This window comes from Vipera berus (genome assembly GCF_964194415.1).
Source record: "Vipera berus genome assembly, chromosome: 1".
Taxonomy (NCBI): domain Eukaryota; kingdom Metazoa; phylum Chordata; class Lepidosauria; order Squamata; family Viperidae; genus Vipera; species Vipera berus.
The window spans coordinates 53,219,471-53,238,357 of record NC_138202.1 but is presented as its reverse complement, the minus strand read 5'-3'; the positions used below and the strand labels follow the sequence as shown (position 1 = coordinate 53,238,357).

Below are 18,887 nucleotides of genomic sequence, written 5' to 3'. Positions count from 1 at the left end.
TTGCCCAATTCTCTTAATAAGGTAATAAATACAAGAGCTAGCTAGCTTACTAGTGGGTGGTGGGGTGGGATGCTTGCAGAGAATATTTACTGCAATCAAGAATTTGAGTAAACTATATTATGCAGACAACCTCTCCTGTCCTTTCATCAAAAAGGGTGGTATATAAATCTAATTAAATTAAATTAAATTAAAAATTAAAACCCTGGTGATATTTCCATGCTGGCATGCCTATTTATTATTGTATGCTGAACCTCAGTTCAACCTCATACAGAAACCATCCTTGACTATGCAAACCACATTCACACAAATCTCACTATATAGCACTGTAAGCAACTAGAAGATTTTAAAATAAAATAAAAATCAGAAGAGATTTTAATAAATAGTTCATGACATTACAGCAGAAACTGATTGCTTAGATCTGTCCTCTAAAGCAAAGACTTGGAGACTCACAGACACTAAATATGAGATTAATTCATTTCATATTCAGTCTTGGATAAATCAGTTCTTGACTGAGTCTTGTCTAAGACAGTTTCTTTCATCATGCAGTACAACAGTCTAAACCAGTTATTCAGCTGAACTGGAGAACAGGAAAAAAACAGCACAAGGAATTTTTCTTCATTCAGTCCACATGGAGTAGTTCGATCAGAGTTTAACCGAGAAAGATGACCCACAAGAACAACCTTGTTCTGCCTGTGGATTGTTCACTACTTGGAACGAGCTGCGAATTAGCTCCTGGTTGAAGTCCACCATTGCTCCTTTCACAAAGCTTAAGCTGTCCAAGTCCACAACCACTCTGGCACCGTCTTTCTCAAAAACTCTGGAAAAAGAGCACAGACAATATGTCATGGTATTTGCACAAATCCAAAATACATGTAGCTTTAAACTCCAGTTCATGTGTAAACAAACATTCAGAGGAGGCTGGGAATCTTTTAGGAATCTTGTCCAATTATCTAAATTTTGTTTATGATTTGTTTTTGCATTATTTTTAATTGTTTTGAGTCATCTAGAGATACACATTTAGAAATGAATATTTCATAATACTATAAAGGCTACCTGAACAGAGCTCTGGAAAGAGAGCTCAAAATAACTTGAGTCTCCTCCATCCAATTTCATCCACCAGTCTCACCCTATGAAGTAGAATAGGCTGAGAAAGAACAAGTGGCCCAAAGTCACCCAATGGTGTTCCACAATTGTGTAGGGACTTGGCTCTGGTGGATCCAGGTTCAATACTCACACACACACCCTAATTAAATATAGGTTGCTCTAAACCCTAGAAATGATATGTATGTGTTCAACAGCAGAGAACAGTAAAATATGAATTTGGGAACAAAGGAATTGTTATTCAACCACCATCCTTCTTTGTCCACAGTTCTATAATCCTCTCATCTGTCACACACAGTGTAATCTATGCACTCACCTGTCATCAGAATTGACAACTGTATCCAAGGAAAATTTGTATTGGAAACCTGAACAACCACCTCCTTCTACCTGCAGCCTGAGAAAGTCAGACCCTTCTGCAATCTCCAACAGCCTCTGTCAATAAAGGAAGGCAAACGTTTGTTAACAATGTTTATTATTCATTTGAATTAAACTATTAATGGCTTCAAAGGAATGGTGAGCACAAAAACAGAATCCAGGTATAGAATGCACAGCAAAATTATGCCATCATTTTTTTGCCACACGTTCTATGTGCTTTATCAAGTAAGTGAAAGTCTCACTGTAGAAACACATAGTAGAATCAACCTGTCTAATCCTTTGCTGCCTCTAACTAAAATCAAACTTAACTTATTCCTCTGTTTTATCAGTTGAATCAAACGTTTGTGGTAGTTAAAACAATTAGGACAAAATGAATGAGGTTTATTGTAGTTTATTCAGATATGTCAAGAGATTTGTTTGAGAGAGCACATTAAGACAAGTGTATGGCTTATATTTACACTGTGCAATAAACATGTAGGTTACACCTAGAAGGTCATACTTCCTGAAGGCATTCTTTGACTTCACAAAATCTTAACAAAGTTCCTCTTTATTCTTAAGCATGCAATACAAGTAGTCCTTGACTTACAATCATTCGTTAAGTAACCCTTCAAAGTTACAATGACACTAAAAAAGTGACTTATGACATTTGATCGTTGCAACATCCCCATGCTCATGTGATTAAAATTCAGATGCCTGCAACTGACTCATATTTGTGATGGTTACAGTGTCCCAGGGCCATGTGACCACTTTTTGCAACCTTCTAACAGGCACAGTCAATGGAGAAGCCAGATTCTCTTAACAACCATGCTGCTCACTTAACAATTGCAGTGATTCACTTAACAACTGTTAAGAAAGGTCATAAAATGGGGCAAAACTCACTTAACTATCTTGCTTAGCAAAATAAATTTGGGGCTCAACTGTGGTCATAAGTAAAGGACTACTTGTATTATATTTAACTTTCTTTGTCTTAGCCTCTGCTAAAACAAACCTTTTGAAACTAGTATCTTTAGAGATTGTAATTAAGTAACTACAAATTGCACAGTTACCCATTACACACACAATTTCATATAGTTATATACATAGTTTATATTGTGGCTATGCTGCACAGGCATTCCATTCAGCATCCAAAGTGGGTAAGAACACTCTAGATGTGACTTAGGAGTGTATCTGTTGGCTACTCCTTATAGACTGGTGTCTCTGGTTGGGTGGAGGGGGCATGGAAGCCATGTAGCTCAGGAAAATAAGTATTCCTGTTAACCTAAATACATTACTTTCCTGAGTTTCTGCTGTCTCAGAATATTACCCTATTACAGGGGTCTTCAAACGTGGCCCTTTTGTGACTTGTGGACTTCAGCTCCCAGAATTCCTCAGCCAGCCATGCTGGCTGAGGAATTCTGGGAGTTGTAAGTCCACAAGTCATAAAATGGCCAAGTTTGAAGACTCCTGCCCTATTAAAATGCTAAGGACCAATGCCCCTGCAAAAATCTAAATGATCCTTGCTGTATTCGAACGTAAATATTGCATACCTCTAATTTGTACCCTTTTACCCCTATATTTCTCTATGACAGATTCATAAGATGGTGTATCGCATGGGCACAGCAATCAGCAGTCTGTACTGTACTCCTGGAGACATCCAATGGCTACCTAGGTCTGGAGACCTCCAGGGAATCATACCTTTACGCAGCTCTCACTGAGATAGATCTGTCCATCACTAGAATAAATTTGGGTCTCTCCAGAGGCAGAGGACGCTATCCACTGTGTTCTTATCCTTGACATACAAGGTCTGTTTTGCATGGTACAGAATGGACTTCTCATTAACTGCCAGATAGCAAGAGAACAGCTACATGGAAAATATAAGAATGGAATGTCCTTGTTAGACAAAAAAAATAAAAATTACCGACTGATAATACAAAAACTGATGACAGCACAAAAGTCACCAAGAAAGGAGATAAAACAAATATAAATAAGAAACTTGAAACCTCAGGGTCAGCTAGCAAGCAGAGACTGGAACTGGTAGAACTATGGTCTGAGTGCTAAAGTTGTAGACCCTTAAAAAGCATCAGTGACACTATTTTGATGCATAGACATCTGATAAAAACTCTGATGATAAAAAAGATGAAACATTTATTGTGGTGCAAACCTCAGCCTTTTATACATCCTCTCCACAGAGTTTTTAATGAGCATTTATTGTAATATAAAATACAAATGAAAATATAGATCAGAAGAAAAAGGGAAAAAGGGTGCAAGGAAAAAAAGAAAAGGAAAGAAAAAGAAAACCAGTGATCTCCAACTCTTTTCAGTGCAGTAGAATACAAAATACAGTTCGAGCCCCAATTTTTTGTTTTACATTTCTAATATTTCTGTAACCTTGCTATATACTTGAATACTGACATTGGATGCAAGTGTCATTTCCACTGTTCTGATGCAAAATAAATTCTTTTCTTGGATAACATAACAAATGCTGTTAAATTGTGGGGGTTTGTATGTCTTTCTGTGTGAGGAAAGAAGGTAGGAAGGAAAACAAATGACATGAATTTCTTGTTTGCTTGTCATCTATTTAATAGGAAAGGGAAAAGGAATTGAGGTAAGGATCCTTTCACTTTAGGTAAAAGAAAATAACTGCTGTAACTGTAAAGGACAAGAAGCAACAGATGGAAACTAATCAAAGAAAGAAGCAACCTAGCTACCTATTTTCACATGTGGTGGACTTGTAGAAATATAAAAGCTTTTTGGATCAAAATTTGGTGGAACATTCAAAAGATTTTTAAGAGAAAGATAAAGTTTTCTCCGCAATTGTTTTTATTGGGTATTGTTGTAGATTGTGATGTTAAAGAAACCAATTTGATGTTGAACAGCAGCACGGGTACTGGTGGGACAATATTGGAAGAAGGATAGTTTGCCCACTATAGAAGAATGGGTGTTTAAAGTTTCGAATCTTGCAGAAATGTCTAAGATTTCTGCTTATTTGAAAGATCATTCACAGGAAAGATATATTTCAGTTTGGAGGAGATGGATAGATTATATTCAGAACAGATATGGGACTAAAAAGTTCCATTTAGCTTATGAGTAGATTTTAGTGGGATATTGTTATTGGTACTTTGTTTGTAGTTATGTTAAAGGGGAGTTAAAGCACATTATGAATTTGGTTAATTGTATATTATGCATAGTTTTTATTTAGAATATGATTATTATAACTATAATCGTGTATTTAGCTCTGGGAAGTGGGGGGGGAAGTGGGCGGGTTTGGGGTGGGGGGGATTTGGGGATATATTGTAAAACTTTGTTTTTGTAAAACTCTTTAATAAAAAAGAAAGAAAAGAAAGAAGCAACCTAGAACTAAGGAGAAATTTTCTGACAGTTAGAACAATTAATCAATGGAACAAGCTGCCTCCAGAAGCTGTGAATGCTCCAATACTGGATGTTTTAAGAAGAGACTGGACAGCCATTTGTCTGAAATGGTATAGGGTTTCCTGCCTGAACAGGGGGTTGGACTAGTTGACCTCCAAGATCCCTTCCAACTTTAATAACAACAACAACAACAATAGTACAGTGGGACAAAAAAGTATTTAGTCAGCCACCAATTGTGCAAGTTCTCCCACTTAAAAAGATGAGAGAGGCCTGTAATTTTCATCATAGGTATACCCCAACTATGAGAGACAAAATGGGGGGAAAGAATCCAGGAAATCACATTGTAGGATTTCTAATGAATTAATTCATACATTCCTCGGTAAAATAAGTATTTGGTCACCTATAAACAAGCAAGATTTCTGGCTCTCACAGACCTGTAACTTCTTCTTTAAGAGGCTCCTCTGTCCTCCACTCGTTACCTGTATGAATGGCACCTGGTTGAACTTGTTATCAGTATAAAAGACACCAGTCCACAACCTCAAACAGTCACACTCCAAACTCCACTATGGCCAAGACCAAAGAGCTGTCGAAGGACACCAGAAACAAAATTGTAGACCTGCACCATGCTGGGAAGACTGAATTTGTAATAGGCAAGCAGCTTGGTGTGAAGAAATCAACTGTGGGAGCAATTATTAGAAAATGGAAGACATACAAGACCACTGATAATCTCCCTCGTTCTGGGGCTCCACGCAAGATCTCACCCCGTGGGGTCAAAATGATCACAAGAACGGTGAGCAAAAATCCCAGAACCACACGGGGGGACCTAGTGAATGACCTGCAGAGAGCTGGGACCAAAGTAACAAAGGCTACCATCAGGTCCTGGAGTGGCCTAGCCAGTCTCCAGATCTCAACCCCATAGAAAACCTTTGGAGGGAGTTGAAAGTCCGTGTTGCCCAGCGACAGCCCCAAAACATCACTGCTCTAGAGGAGATCTGCATGGAGGAATGGGCCAAAATACCATAAAGTGTGTGCAAGCCTTGTGAAGACTTACAGAAAACGTTTGACCTCTGTCATTGCCAACAAAGGGTATATAACAAAGTATTGAGATGAACTTTTGTTATTCACCAAATATTTATTTTCCACCATAATTTGCAAATAAATTCGTTAGAAATCTTAAAACGTGATTGCCTGGATTCTTTCCCCCCATTTTGTCTCTCATAGTTGAGGTATACCTATGATGAAAATTACAGGCCTCTCTCATCTTTTTAAGTGGGAGAACTTGCACAATTGGTGGCTGACTAAATACTTTTTTGTCCCACTGTAATAGGCGCCTTGGGTCCAATCCCAAAACAACTGGAGCACCACTTGAACACCATTGGCATTGACAAATTCGCCATTAGTCAATTGCAAAAGGCGGCCTTACTAGGAACTGCTTCCATCCTGCGACGATATCTGTAATACCATCAAACATCCACATCTGCCTATCCCAGGTCCTTGGTAAGGACTCGATAGGTAGACAAAAATGCCAAATCCAGTCTGAACATCTGGCTGACTGTGCGATGATCAATAATAATATAAAATCTAAACTGCTGTGTTGTTTTATGATGTTCAAACATCACTAGGTTTGGGAATAACACATCACAGGGCTATGTGTATTCCGGGGTGAATTTATTTTATGCATTTCCTTCTGTGTTCTTCTTCCACAAAGAAGGCTTTTTATTGGTGAATTTATTTGCTTTTTAAGTAAACTTGGAGGAAGTCATTATAGCTTTTTTCAACAGCTATAAAAATTATTCTAACAACATCTGTTATAGGAGGACAACCTGTTGCCTACAATAATTTCATCACAACTTTAATACTTTTCTGAAATAAAGTAGATGCCTATGAACATTAGAGGGAGAATTGTATACTATTGACTGAAATAAGCAGTGGCTTTTTTATCTGTTCTCTCTCACTGGACAACCTCAGATACATCAAAAACCAAACAGCAATCTTCAGTTATTTCTTCTACAGGTAGTCCTTGACTTACAACTGTTTGTTTAGTGACTGTTCAGTACAATGGTACTGAAAAATGTGACTTATGACCATTTTTCATAGTTACAACCTTTGCAGCATCCCCGTGATCATGTAATCAAAATTCAAAACCTTGGCAACTGATTTATATTTATGACAATGGCTGTGTTCCAGGATCATGTGATCACCGTTTGTGATCTTCTGATGAGCAAAGTCAATGGGGAAGCCAGATTCACTTAACCAGTTTATTAATAACTGCAGTGATTCACTTAACTATGGTAAGAAAAGTCATAAAATGGGGCAAAACTCACTTAACAAATGTCTCAACATAAATTTTGGACTCAATTATAGTTATAAGTCAAGGACTATCTATATTTGTTGCTGTAATTATCCATATGACTTGATTTTGCTACTCTTACCCTCAATACCATCTTCAGACAGTGAAACCTATAAGGTTAATAGTACAAAAGAATGCTTGGTTTTCATCTGCTGTGTTTCTATTTTTCTTAAACCTCTTTTGTTCTTCCCTGTTCTATTTGATGTTTCAAAACAGTCTTCGTGAGGAAGTAATATTACAGTTCAGTGTACAGATAGTCCTCGACTTAAGACAATAGAGCCCCAAATTTCTGTTCCTAAGCGAAACATTTAAGTGAATTTTGCCCCACTTTACAATCTTTCTTGTCAATTGTTAATGAATCTTTGCAGTTGTTAAGATAGTAACATGGTTATTAAGCAAATTGGGCTTCCCCATTGACTTTGCTTGTAAGGTGGTTGCAAAAGGTGATCTCATGACCTTGGGACACTGCAACAGTTATAAATGAGACAGTTGCCGAGCCTCTGAATTTTGATCACATGATAATGGTTGTAACTGTGAAAAACGGTCATAAGTCACTTTTTCAGTGCTGTTGTAACTTTGAATGGTCACTACATGAACTGTTATAAGTCAAGGACTATCTGTATAGTCTTCCTGTGAGTCAGTCCTTCCAGCCATAGATTTAAAATTTGTAATGTATTTTGTCTAGAATATTGAAATTAAAAGCACTACAATTCATTTCACTTCATTTTAAAAACCAACAAGCATAGAAATAGATCTGAAACAAAATTTTATATAGCCAGAAAAAAATGAAATATTGTACTGAAAGTACAATTCTTTGAATGACACTATTGTTATAAAAAATATCTGCAAAACAGAAGAGGCTAACAATTTTGCATTTGGCTAAGTTAACCTAACAACGGCGTAATTTTTCAAAGCATTGAATTGGCAGTATGTAAAATAAGGAATTAACTATAATTGAGTTAATATTTTTGTCTATAGTTACAGGAGAACTGCTATCTTAGAATCTTTCAGGTCTCGCTGCAACTACATTTCGCCACATTTTAATTAATACAGAGCAGTAATTTAAAGACTCAGAACGCTGTAAAACACTTCGCTTAATCAATTTTGCACATAGCAGAATATACACATTGCACTATAAAAGCTTGGATCTTCAGGAAGATGTAACTAAGGTCAAGCTTTAAGGATTTTAGATCAATTGCTTCTATTAAGAAACAATTTCTTGCCTGAGATCCCCCTCGCCCCCAAGGTACACTTTTGAAGTGAAAAGCCAGACCAATGGGGTTCAAAAGCAGGGACAAAAATGCCCAAATCCTTCCTAGGGCTGCCTTTTGACTGCTTAAGAACGAGTTATTATGACTCACGAACTGGAAAGGCTGCCTACACGATGTGAAATATTGAAAAAAAGAAGTTAACACCTCTTCCTCCACCTCCATCATATCAAGGCTGGAGGGAGTACTGTAGTTAACACATCAACTCCTCACACAAATAAAAATCCCACCTGCTCCGCCTGCAAGAGCTCAACACCCTAAAACTACCGAGCGCAGCCAGTGCCGCCATCTTCATCACTTCTTTCACGTCGTTATTCGTGGAAACGTATCGTAAAGCTTCGTCACGGCAAACGCCAATTGGTCCGCAGGACTGAAGAGGCGGCCTCTCTAGGATTGAAAACCTCAGGCCGGGGGGGGGGGGGGCGGCGGAAATGGAGGTGAGGTCACGTGGTCAGAAGTGAAGGCAAGGACTGTAGGGCGGAAATGATTTTTTTTCGGCTGTTGGTAAGACGTTAACACCAGTCTGTTTCTTTCTGTCCAGCTTTAGCCACTAATTCAGTGAAGATGGTCTTTGTTGTTGCTTTGTTTTCCCTAAAAGTTCGTGGGATGGCTAAAAAAAGCAATTTAAATCTATTCAGAACGTTTCTCTATTAAACATTTCTGTCAAGAGTTTTGTTAATCATTTTCTTCTTTTAGGATTAATGGCAGTCTGCAAATTGCTAACTATTGCAGCATCACAAATAAATACATATTAATAGTTCTATCAATTCAATGCAAGTTCGATTGTCATCAACTGGGGTCACTCCTAGGATAGTGTAACAATATAACCTGATAATACTGCACGTCTTTACTCTGAAATAGGTTTAATGGGACTTATTTTTAAAAGGGCATAGGCTCACAGCCTAATTTCAACAGTACACACCAAGAAAGGATATGTGTATGTGCGTGTACACATTAATTTTTTATGCAAACTTTATACAGCTTTTTTGGCTTCCATGTTTCCAACAACATGAATGATGAGTAGCTTTAACCTTTATCTTCAAGTCAATTTTGACTCCTGGCACCCACCTGAACAAGTCCCTGTAGTTTTCTTGGTAAAATTTTTGAGAAGTGAATTGATTTTGCCTCCTTCCTAGAGAGAGAGCTTACCCAGAGTCACCCTCCTAGCTTCACGAATTAGAATAGAATAGAATAGAATAGAATAGAATAGAATAGAATAGAATAGAATAGAATAGAATAGAATAGAATAGAATAGAATAGAATAGAATAGAATAGAATAGAATAGAATAGAGCTGGAAGGGACCTTGGAGGTCTTCTAGTCCAAGCCCCTGCTCAAGCAGGAGAACTTATACCATCTCAGACAGATGATTGTCCAGTCTCTTCTTAAAAGTCTCCAGTAATGGAGCGCCCACAATTTCTGGGGGTAAGCTGTTCCACTGGTTGGTTGTCTTCGCTGTCAGGAAGTTTCTTCTTAATTCCAGGTTGCTTCTCTCCTTGATCAATTTCCAGCCATTGTTTCTCGTCCTTCCCTCTGGTGCTCTGGTGAACAACCTGACCACCTCTGCCTTGTGGCAGCCCCTCAGATACCGGAACAGTGCTATCATATCTCCCCTATTTCTTCTTTTCTTTAGACTAGCCAAACCCAAATCCCACAGCCATTATTCGTATGTTTTAGCCTCTAGTCTAGGCCTTTGATCATCTTAGTTGCTCTTCTCTGGATTTTTTCCAAACTCAACATCTTTTTTGTGATATGGTGACCAAAATTGGCTGCAGTATTCCAGGTGTGGTCTTACTACTGGGGCTTTGTAAAGCGACACTAGTACTTGTGATCTTGATTCTGTGTCTCTGTTTATACAACCCAGGATTGTATTAGCTTTTTTGGTTGCTACTGCACACTGCTGGCTCATAGTCAAGTGATCGTCCACTAGGACTCCAAGGTCCCTTGTCACAGTTACTGTTTTTAAGCCAGGTCTCACCCAATCTGTATTTGGTTTTTCCTGTCTAAGTGTAAGACTTTGCTTTTCTCCACATTGAAACTCATTTTTTTAGATAGGGCCCATTGCTCTAGTTTGTCAAGATCTTTTTGGATCCTAAGTTTGTCTTCTGAGATGTTGGCTACTCCTGACAGTTTGGTGTCATCTACAAATTTGATGAGCTCCCCTTCAATTCCCTCATCTATGTTATTTATGAAGATATTGAAGAATACTGGGCCTAAGACAGAACCTTGTGGTACCCCACTGCTAACTTCTCTCCATGTGGATGTAGTCCCATTGAGGACTACTCGTTGAGTATGGTTTGCCAGCCAGCTACTTATCTATCTGGTGGTGATGTTATCTATTCCACCTTTTGCTAGCATACCAATTAATAGGTTGTGGTCTACTTTGTCAAATGCCTTACTAAAATCCAAGTGCACTATGTCCACTGCATTTCGCTGGTCTACTAGTTTAGTCACTTTATCGAAGAATGAGATGAGATTGGTTTGGCGTGATCTGTGTTTAACAAACCCATGCTGGCTACTAGTTATGACTTTGTTTGCTTCTAGTTCGCAGATCTGTTTTTTCATTATCTTTTCTAGAATCTTCCCAGGTATTGATGTTAAACTGATTGGTCTGTAGTTTCCTGAGTCCATTTCCCCCCCCTTTCTTGAAGATGGGAACCACAGCCCTTTTCCAATCCTCAGAAACTTCCCAGGTGCTCTAGGACTTACGAAAGATGTGGTGCAATGGTTCTGAGATAACATCTGCCAGCTCTTTCATAACTCTGGGATTTAATCTGTCAGGTCCCGGTGATTTATACTCATCAAGATCAGATAGGAGTTCTCTTACATTTTCTTGCTTATTTTAATTTTTTTCTAGTATGTTTTTGCAGTGTTTTGTTGTTGTTGTTTTGGTATGTTGGGCTATAGTTTCTTTTTGTATGAAGACTAACGCAAAGCTCTGCTTTCTCCCTGTTGCCTGTAATTTCCTTGCCATCTTCTCTCTTTAGAATCTGTGCTGATTATAAATGCACAATCAATAAATCATTGAACCCCCATGCATACCCAGTACCCACAGTTAGCAGCATCCTAGCATTACTCCAGGGAGGGGCCATTTTCGCCAAGCTGGATCTCGCTCAGGCTTATTTACAGCTCCCGGTCAACCCAGAGACGGCCGCGGCGCAAACAATAGTCACCCACAAGGGGGCGTTCCGGGTTGCAGTTCGGAGTCAGTGTGGCTCCAGGCATTTTCCAGGAGGTGATGGAACGAACGCTTAAGGGCATACCGGGCATCTGCCCATACTTTGATGATGTCCTCATAGCAGGGGACTCAGAGGAGGTTTTGGCAGAACGACTGCAGGCTGTTCTGGGTAGATTTCGCGCTGCCGGCCTTAAGCTTAAGAAAGAGAAGTGCTGCATTGGAGTGCCAGAGGTAGAATTCTTGGGGTTCAGGATTGATGCAGAGGGGGTTCACCCTGCAGCGTCTAAGGTGAAAGCGATCATAGAGGCCCCCACACCAAAAAACAAAGAGCTGCAAGCTTTCCTGGGGTTACTTAATTTCTATCACGTTTTCCTACCCCACAAGGCTTCAATTGCTGAACCTTTGCATAGGCTAAAAAACCTGTTGGCAAGCAACGCCACCATCACCCACTTCATAGAAAATAAACCAATTTGCATTGCTTGCGATGCTTCTCCTTATGGAGTGGGGGCTGTGTTGAGCCACTTAGAGGAGGATGGCAGACAAATTCCCATCGCATATTACTCCAGAACCTTGTCAGCAGCCGAGAGGAACTACACACAGATAGACAAGGAAGCTCTGGCAATAGTTGCTGGAGTAAAAAAAATTCCATGATTATTTGTATGGGAGGAATTTCACCATTTTTACAGACCATAAACCCTTGCTAGGTCTGTTTACCACAGATAAGCAAACCCCACAGATCTTGTCACCCAGAATGCTACGTTGGTCCATTTTCCTTGCGGCTTACTCTTCTAAACTAGTACACAAGCCGGGCAAGGAAATGAGCCATGCAGACGGGTTAAGCAGACTTCCTCTTAACAACACGGAACCTGACCCAGCACCAGCAGCCCAAATATTAGCTATTCAAGACCTGCCAGAATGTCCTCTCAGTGCCCGAGACATCGCAACAGGAACCACAAAGGATAGGATTTTGAGTAGGGTACAGACGTGGGTTAACACAGTGGCAAGACAAATCTCCAGGGGCCGAATTCATGGCATTTTTCACAAGAAGACATGAGCTATCCTCACACAAGGGTTGCCTATTGTGGGGATGCAGGGTCATCATACCACAAACACTGAGAGACAGAGTCATCCACTCACTACATAAGGGGCATCCTGGGGTCGTTCGGATGAAGGCATTGGCAAGGAGTTACCTGTGGTGGCCGGGCCTTGACAAGGTTATTGAAGAACAGGTAGCTGGCTGTTATACATGCCAAAAATCTCGGCCACCACAGCCACATGCCCCTGTCCACAAGTGGGAGGAGACACACACACCTTGGTCACGGATACACATTGACTACGCAGGCCCCCTGCACAACCAATCATTCTTGATAGTAGTAGACAGCCACTCCAAATGGTTGGAGGTGGTGCCAGTCAGCATCTTGACCACATCAGGGACTGTCCAGGCACTCATGGGACTCTTTGCCACTCACGGCCTTCCTGATGTATTAGTCTCTGATAACGGTCCACAATTTACCTCCTCGGAATTCCAGGAATTTTTGAAGACCAATGGGATTAGACACATCACCTTGGCTCCCTTCCACCCCTCCAGTAATGGCTTGGCTGAATGGGCAGTGCACACCACAAAGGATGCATTGAAGCGCATCATCCATGGGAATTGGAAACAACGTTTGGCCAAATTTCTGTTGCACCAACACACCACTCCCTGCACCACAACCGGGAAGAGCCCAGCAGAACTTCGTTGGGGAAGACGTCTCATAACCACTCTTGACAGATTACACCCTGATAGAGTGGCGGCAGATGTGGAACACCCAAAGGTTCCCAGAGAATTTACAAGGGGGACCTCATCTGGGCTAGGAACTATAGCTCTGGGAATACATGGGTGCAAGGCAAAGTAGTTGAGCGGACGGGACCAGTTTCTTACATCGTTAGGGTGGAGGGGGGTTTACAGTGGAGGAGACATATTGACCAACTCAGGCGTCGAGCACCTGAGCGGGGCCCAGCCAATAATGGGCAGGAGGCCTCACTGCAACCGGAAGTGACTCAGAGTGACCAAAGTGACTCAGTAAACAGGGAAATAGTTCCCAACTCAGAGGGGTTGGAGCTGCTCCGACCTCATCAACAGATGGATCGGAGTGAGGGAATGTCAACATCTGGGGCCAGTCAAAGGAGGCCACTTAACCCAGGGGAGACCTCACCCGAAAAACCATCATCCGTTTCACCAGCACTGGGGGAGCATAAAATTTAATAAATATAATATAAATATAATATAATATAAATATAACCAAAAAATCATAAACTCTAAGGACAACGTCAAGCCTGTGGGGGGGGGATTCCCCTAGGCGGTCTGGCCGAGCCCACAGGCCTCCAGCCTACCTCTCAGATTATGTATGTATTTCAGGGGGGGTAGGGGGTTGTGGGTAAACTGTGTCAGTGTGGAGTCGGGAAAGAAGCAAATGGGAACAAGGGTGTTCCCTGCCATGGGGGAAGGGGTGTAGTGTATGCGGGTTTTGCATACACGTGAGGGTCAGTGAATTAAGGAGGTGGGGAGCTGGACAGCTCCAAGCAGGAACAGCGTTCGGCGGGAAGCCAGAACAAGGGGACAGCGTTCAGCGGGACAGCAGGATTTAAAGGGATTGGCTGACCAGCCAGCAGGATGCTTGGATTATACCCATTGGCCAGGCAGTTACCTGACCAGGTATAAGTGAGGGCTCAAATCTTTTGTCTCCCAGTTCGGCCATGTTCTTCAATAAAACAACTTAGCTCCTGAACCTGTGTCACCTCTGATTCTGGGTCCAACACTACAAGTAATAACAATGTTAAATTATTATTTTGCTTTCTAACAAACAAACAAGGATCTGCAATACTTGCTTTAAATCCCAGTGTATTTAATTCTTTTACCAAACACTTATTCCACTCATATCCAACCTGTTTCAACCCATACAAACTCTTTCTTAGTTTCCAACAATAACCTTGTTGCTTTACAGTTACTCCAGGTGGAATTCTTACATAAATATCATGACTTAAATCAGCATGTAAATAAGCTGTTTTAATATCAATATGAGTTACAGTATAATCCTTACTAGCTGCCCACACCAACGCTGCTCTAAGAGTAGAAGCTCTTAGCATTGGTGAAAAAACTTCATCATAGTCACAATTCCTCTGTGCAAACCCCTGTGCTACTAATCGTGCTTTGTAAATAGCTGCTCCCTCAGAGCTTTCCTTTATTTTGAAAACCCATTTACATCCTAGTAGACTTTCATTTTGAGGAATCTTTACTTCTTGGTAAACACCTAGGTCTTGTAAAGACTTAAGCTCTTTACCTATAGCTACATTCCATTTCTCCCTTTCCTCCTCAGGATACATTTCTATCTCTTCAAAAGTAGAAGGCTCCACATCTACGTGACAGATCAACCCTGCCTCATAACGTTCCGGTGGTCGTCTCTCTCTAGTAGACCTTCTGGGCAGAACCGGGCTTGTGGGTACAATCACCTTTCTCTCCTCCTCCCCAGCCTCCCCTAACAATGACTCTTGTTTAATATTAACGGCAGATTTTTCCTCTTCTCTATTGGAATCTCCTAAGAAAATCAGTTAAATCTGGTGGAGGAATGCACACAGCATTTTCTAACCTATCCCAACCTGACTGTTCTTGGAAAATAGCACTTGAACTACAATGTACATTCTTGGTTCCTTTCTCCCAGAAACGGAAAGACTTATGATTTGATTCATAGCCAACAAAGATTAACTGTCTCGCTCTATGTTCTCCCTTCTTTCTTAATGAGGCAGTAATATGTACCCATGCAGGAGTACCAAATGTATGCAAATAACTGAGGTCAGGTTTCCAACCATGCCATAACGTAAAAGGAATTTTACCAGTAGCTGAACTAACCACATTATTTAATACATGATTAGCACAAATAGCTGCTTCCCCCCACAAACCATTCGGCAAACCAGAATCCTCTAGCATAGCTGTAACCATAGCCTGCAGTGTTTGGCCACGCCTCTCTACAAAAGAATTATGTTGTGGCCTGTAGGGAGCCAAACGTCTGTGCTCTATCCCTACAGACACTAACAAATCAGTGAATCCTTTGTTAGTAAACTCAGTTCCATCATCTGTGATAATACATTTCACTTTTAATTGTGTCTTTCTTTCAGCGAACCTAAGCCAATTAGAAAATTTTTGTACAGTTTCTGCTTTAGATTTTAGGAGGTAACAAAAACCATATCTGCTATAATGATCTAGTATGCTTAATATGTAGCAAGCCCCCCCTAAACTTGGTTTCATTGGGCCAATTATATCAGCAAAAACCAATTCTAATGGAGCATTAGTCTTAAAGCCACCTAGCCTATTGGCTGGTGTTGCCTTGCTCTTTTCTCTACTGCAAACGTTGCATCATAGATATTTTTGACAAGCTTTCACTTTTATTCCTGTAGATAATTCTATTGTTTTCCTAAGAGCATTATAGTTTATATGACCCAACCTTCGATGCAATAAATGAAAGCAGTTATCATGTGGTTTTTGGTTAACACATGTATTGGCCATCATTATAGGATTGCAGTGTAGAACGAACAAACCATCTTTCAACTTAGCTACAGCCTTCACATCATTCTTTCCAATAAGACATTCCTCCCCTAGGAAAGTCACTTTGAACCCTGCTTTAACTAAAGCTTTAACAGATAGTAAATTATCATTAATTTTTGGAACATAAAGCATATCTAAATTTTGCTTAATAAAAGAACAATAAACCTTACCCTCACCAGAGGCTTTTATTTTCCATCCATTAGCCATAGTTATGTACCTGTTACTATAAGCTATCTTTTCAAAACGTTCTTTTGAATTAGTGATGCATTGGGTAGCCCCACTATCAGTTACCCATAATTTGTGATTACTGGTGGTTGCTGCATCAGACACAGCTACATTAACCACTTTCTTTCCCTTCCTATGGCTTTCGTTCCTCTGCTTGTTTCCTTTCTTACAGAACTTTGCTATATGTCCTTTCACCCCACAGTTATAGCACTTCTTTGCCGTGTAAGTAGCTGTAGTATGCTCCTCCTGTAGTAGCGGCTCTCTCAGCTGATCTCTTTCAATACGTCTTCTGTACTCTTCCAGTAGTCTTCCAATTATTGAAGATAAAGTTAGTTCATCTTTAGACAGAACTTCAAGCGACGAAACAAACACGTCGTAGCTGTCATCTAACGATGACAAAATGATGTAGACCTGATGTAACTCAGAAAATATGAGCTCCTTCTCATGTAGCTCCAAAAGGGTTGACTTCATAAAGTCTAGGTGAGCTAGCATGTCCCCATTCTTTTCCAGACGAGCCCTAAACAGCTTCCTTGTGAGATGTATGTGTGCCCCCACACTGTCACGAACATACAGCTTCTGCAACGTGGTCCAACAACGAGCAGCAGACTCTTCTCCACGTACATGGACAAGCTGTTGGTCACCTAGCGTTAGCCCAGTTAAGCACAAAGCTTTTTCATTGTCTCTATGAAAAGCTGCAATTTTCTTCTCGTCATCCTCGTCATCTGGATCCCAGGCAGTCACATCAGGAGGATTGTTAACTACGCCCCATAGACCTTCTTTTCGCAACAGCAAACTACATTGCGTAGACCAGGATACGTAGTTTGACCCATTAAGCCAAGTTATACAGAACGTATTAAATATCCCTTGTGCCATTGTCTGGTAAACTCAGTTAGTAATATATATATATATATATATATATATATATATATATATATATATATATATATATATATATATATATATATATATATATATATATATATGTATATATATATATATGTATATATATATATATGTATATATATATATATGTATATATATATATATATATATATATATATATATATATATATATATATATATATATATATATATATATATATATATATATATATATATATATATATATATATATATATATATATATATATATATATATATATATATATATATTACTGTACCAGCCCTCAGTACCACACTGGGCCCATAACCAGTGTTAAATCGAAACAAAATTAGAATGTGCAGAATGCCTTATACAAAGCTGGCAATGCACAAAGGAAAGGGTACTGGGACCTTTAAGAAGCAAACAGTAAAAGGCAAACTAACTTGAGTTGTATCATAACTATATTTTTACTCAGACAATATAACACAAAACAAAAACACAATTAAATATAGTCCAGTTTTCAATCCATGGTCAGTAATGAAGAATCACCGTTGAATAACAGTTCAGGAGTAAACAAAGTCAGAGTCAAAAAAAAATCCTTACCAGTTAAAAGTCAAATATCAATACACACAGTAACAAGTCAGTCAGAGAAAAAACACTAGAGAGAGAGTAAGTCTAACATCTGAAATTCATTTATGCTGAATAGAATTAGTCACACCCTTAGGCCATTTCATTTCTTAAAGGTACACAACCATATTATATGTATTTCACCCAAACAAGGTTAGGAATTTATTTCCTAACAGTTTCCTGAGTCTGTTTTTCCCCCCTTTCTTGAAGATGGGAACCACAGCCCTTTTCCAATCCTCAGAAACTTCCCCGGTGCTCTAGGACCCCCCTCTTTTATATTAACTCATATACTTTCTGGAGAGATTTTATCTTTGGTCATGTGCATTTCTGCAGATATGTAGTGTTCTCTTACATATAGTGCAACTCCCCCTCCTCTTTTTGTAGACCTGTTTCTTTTGAACAATTTGTATCCATCCATCAGTCCATTCCATTCATGGGTTTCATCCCACTGGGTTTCTGTTATTTATTTATTTATTTATTTATTTATTTATTTTATTGGATTTGTATACCGCCCTATTCCCGTAGGACTCAGGGCGGTTTACAGGGCAGTTAAAACCATGAATACAAAAAATTAAAAACAATTAAAACAAATTAAATTCAAGCCCCAAGAGTAAATCTAAAACCCAGTTAAATTAACAACCCCACAGTCTGGACCAAACAGATCGAAGAGCCAAGTTTTCAGGTCCCGACGAAATGAGCGAAGGTCGGGGGCAGTCCTAAGTTCTGTGGGTAGTTGGTTCCATAGGGCAGGCGCACCCACAGAGAATGCCCTTCCCCTGGGAATAACACGCCAGCATTCATTAACCGGCGGTACCCTGAGAAGGCCCTCCCTGTGAGGGCGCACAGGACGATGGGAAGATGATGCTGACAGCAGGTGTTCCCTTAGATAGTCCAGACCCAAGCCATTTAGGGCTTTATAGGTCATTACCAGCACCTTGAATCTCACCCGGAGGGC

General features: G+C 39.9%; 1 protein-coding gene across 1 annotated transcript; it reads right to left on the bottom strand.

The window, feature by feature from the left end:
• Nucleotides 1-349: 349 nt before the first annotated feature.
• Nucleotides 350-8,799, bottom strand: ISCA2 (iron-sulfur cluster assembly 2). Its single transcript, XM_081325727.1, has 4 exons — nucleotides 8,673-8,799; nucleotides 3,151-3,316; nucleotides 1,418-1,533; nucleotides 350-817 (listed from the first exon to the last, which is right to left on the bottom strand). The coding sequence occupies exons 1-4, from the start codon at nucleotides 8,735-8,737 to the stop codon at nucleotides 643-645; spliced, it is 522 nt and encodes a 173-aa protein (XP_081181853.1). The 5' UTR covers nucleotides 8,738-8,799; the 3' UTR covers nucleotides 350-642.
• Between the last annotated feature and the right edge of the window lie 10,088 nt (nucleotides 8,800-18,887).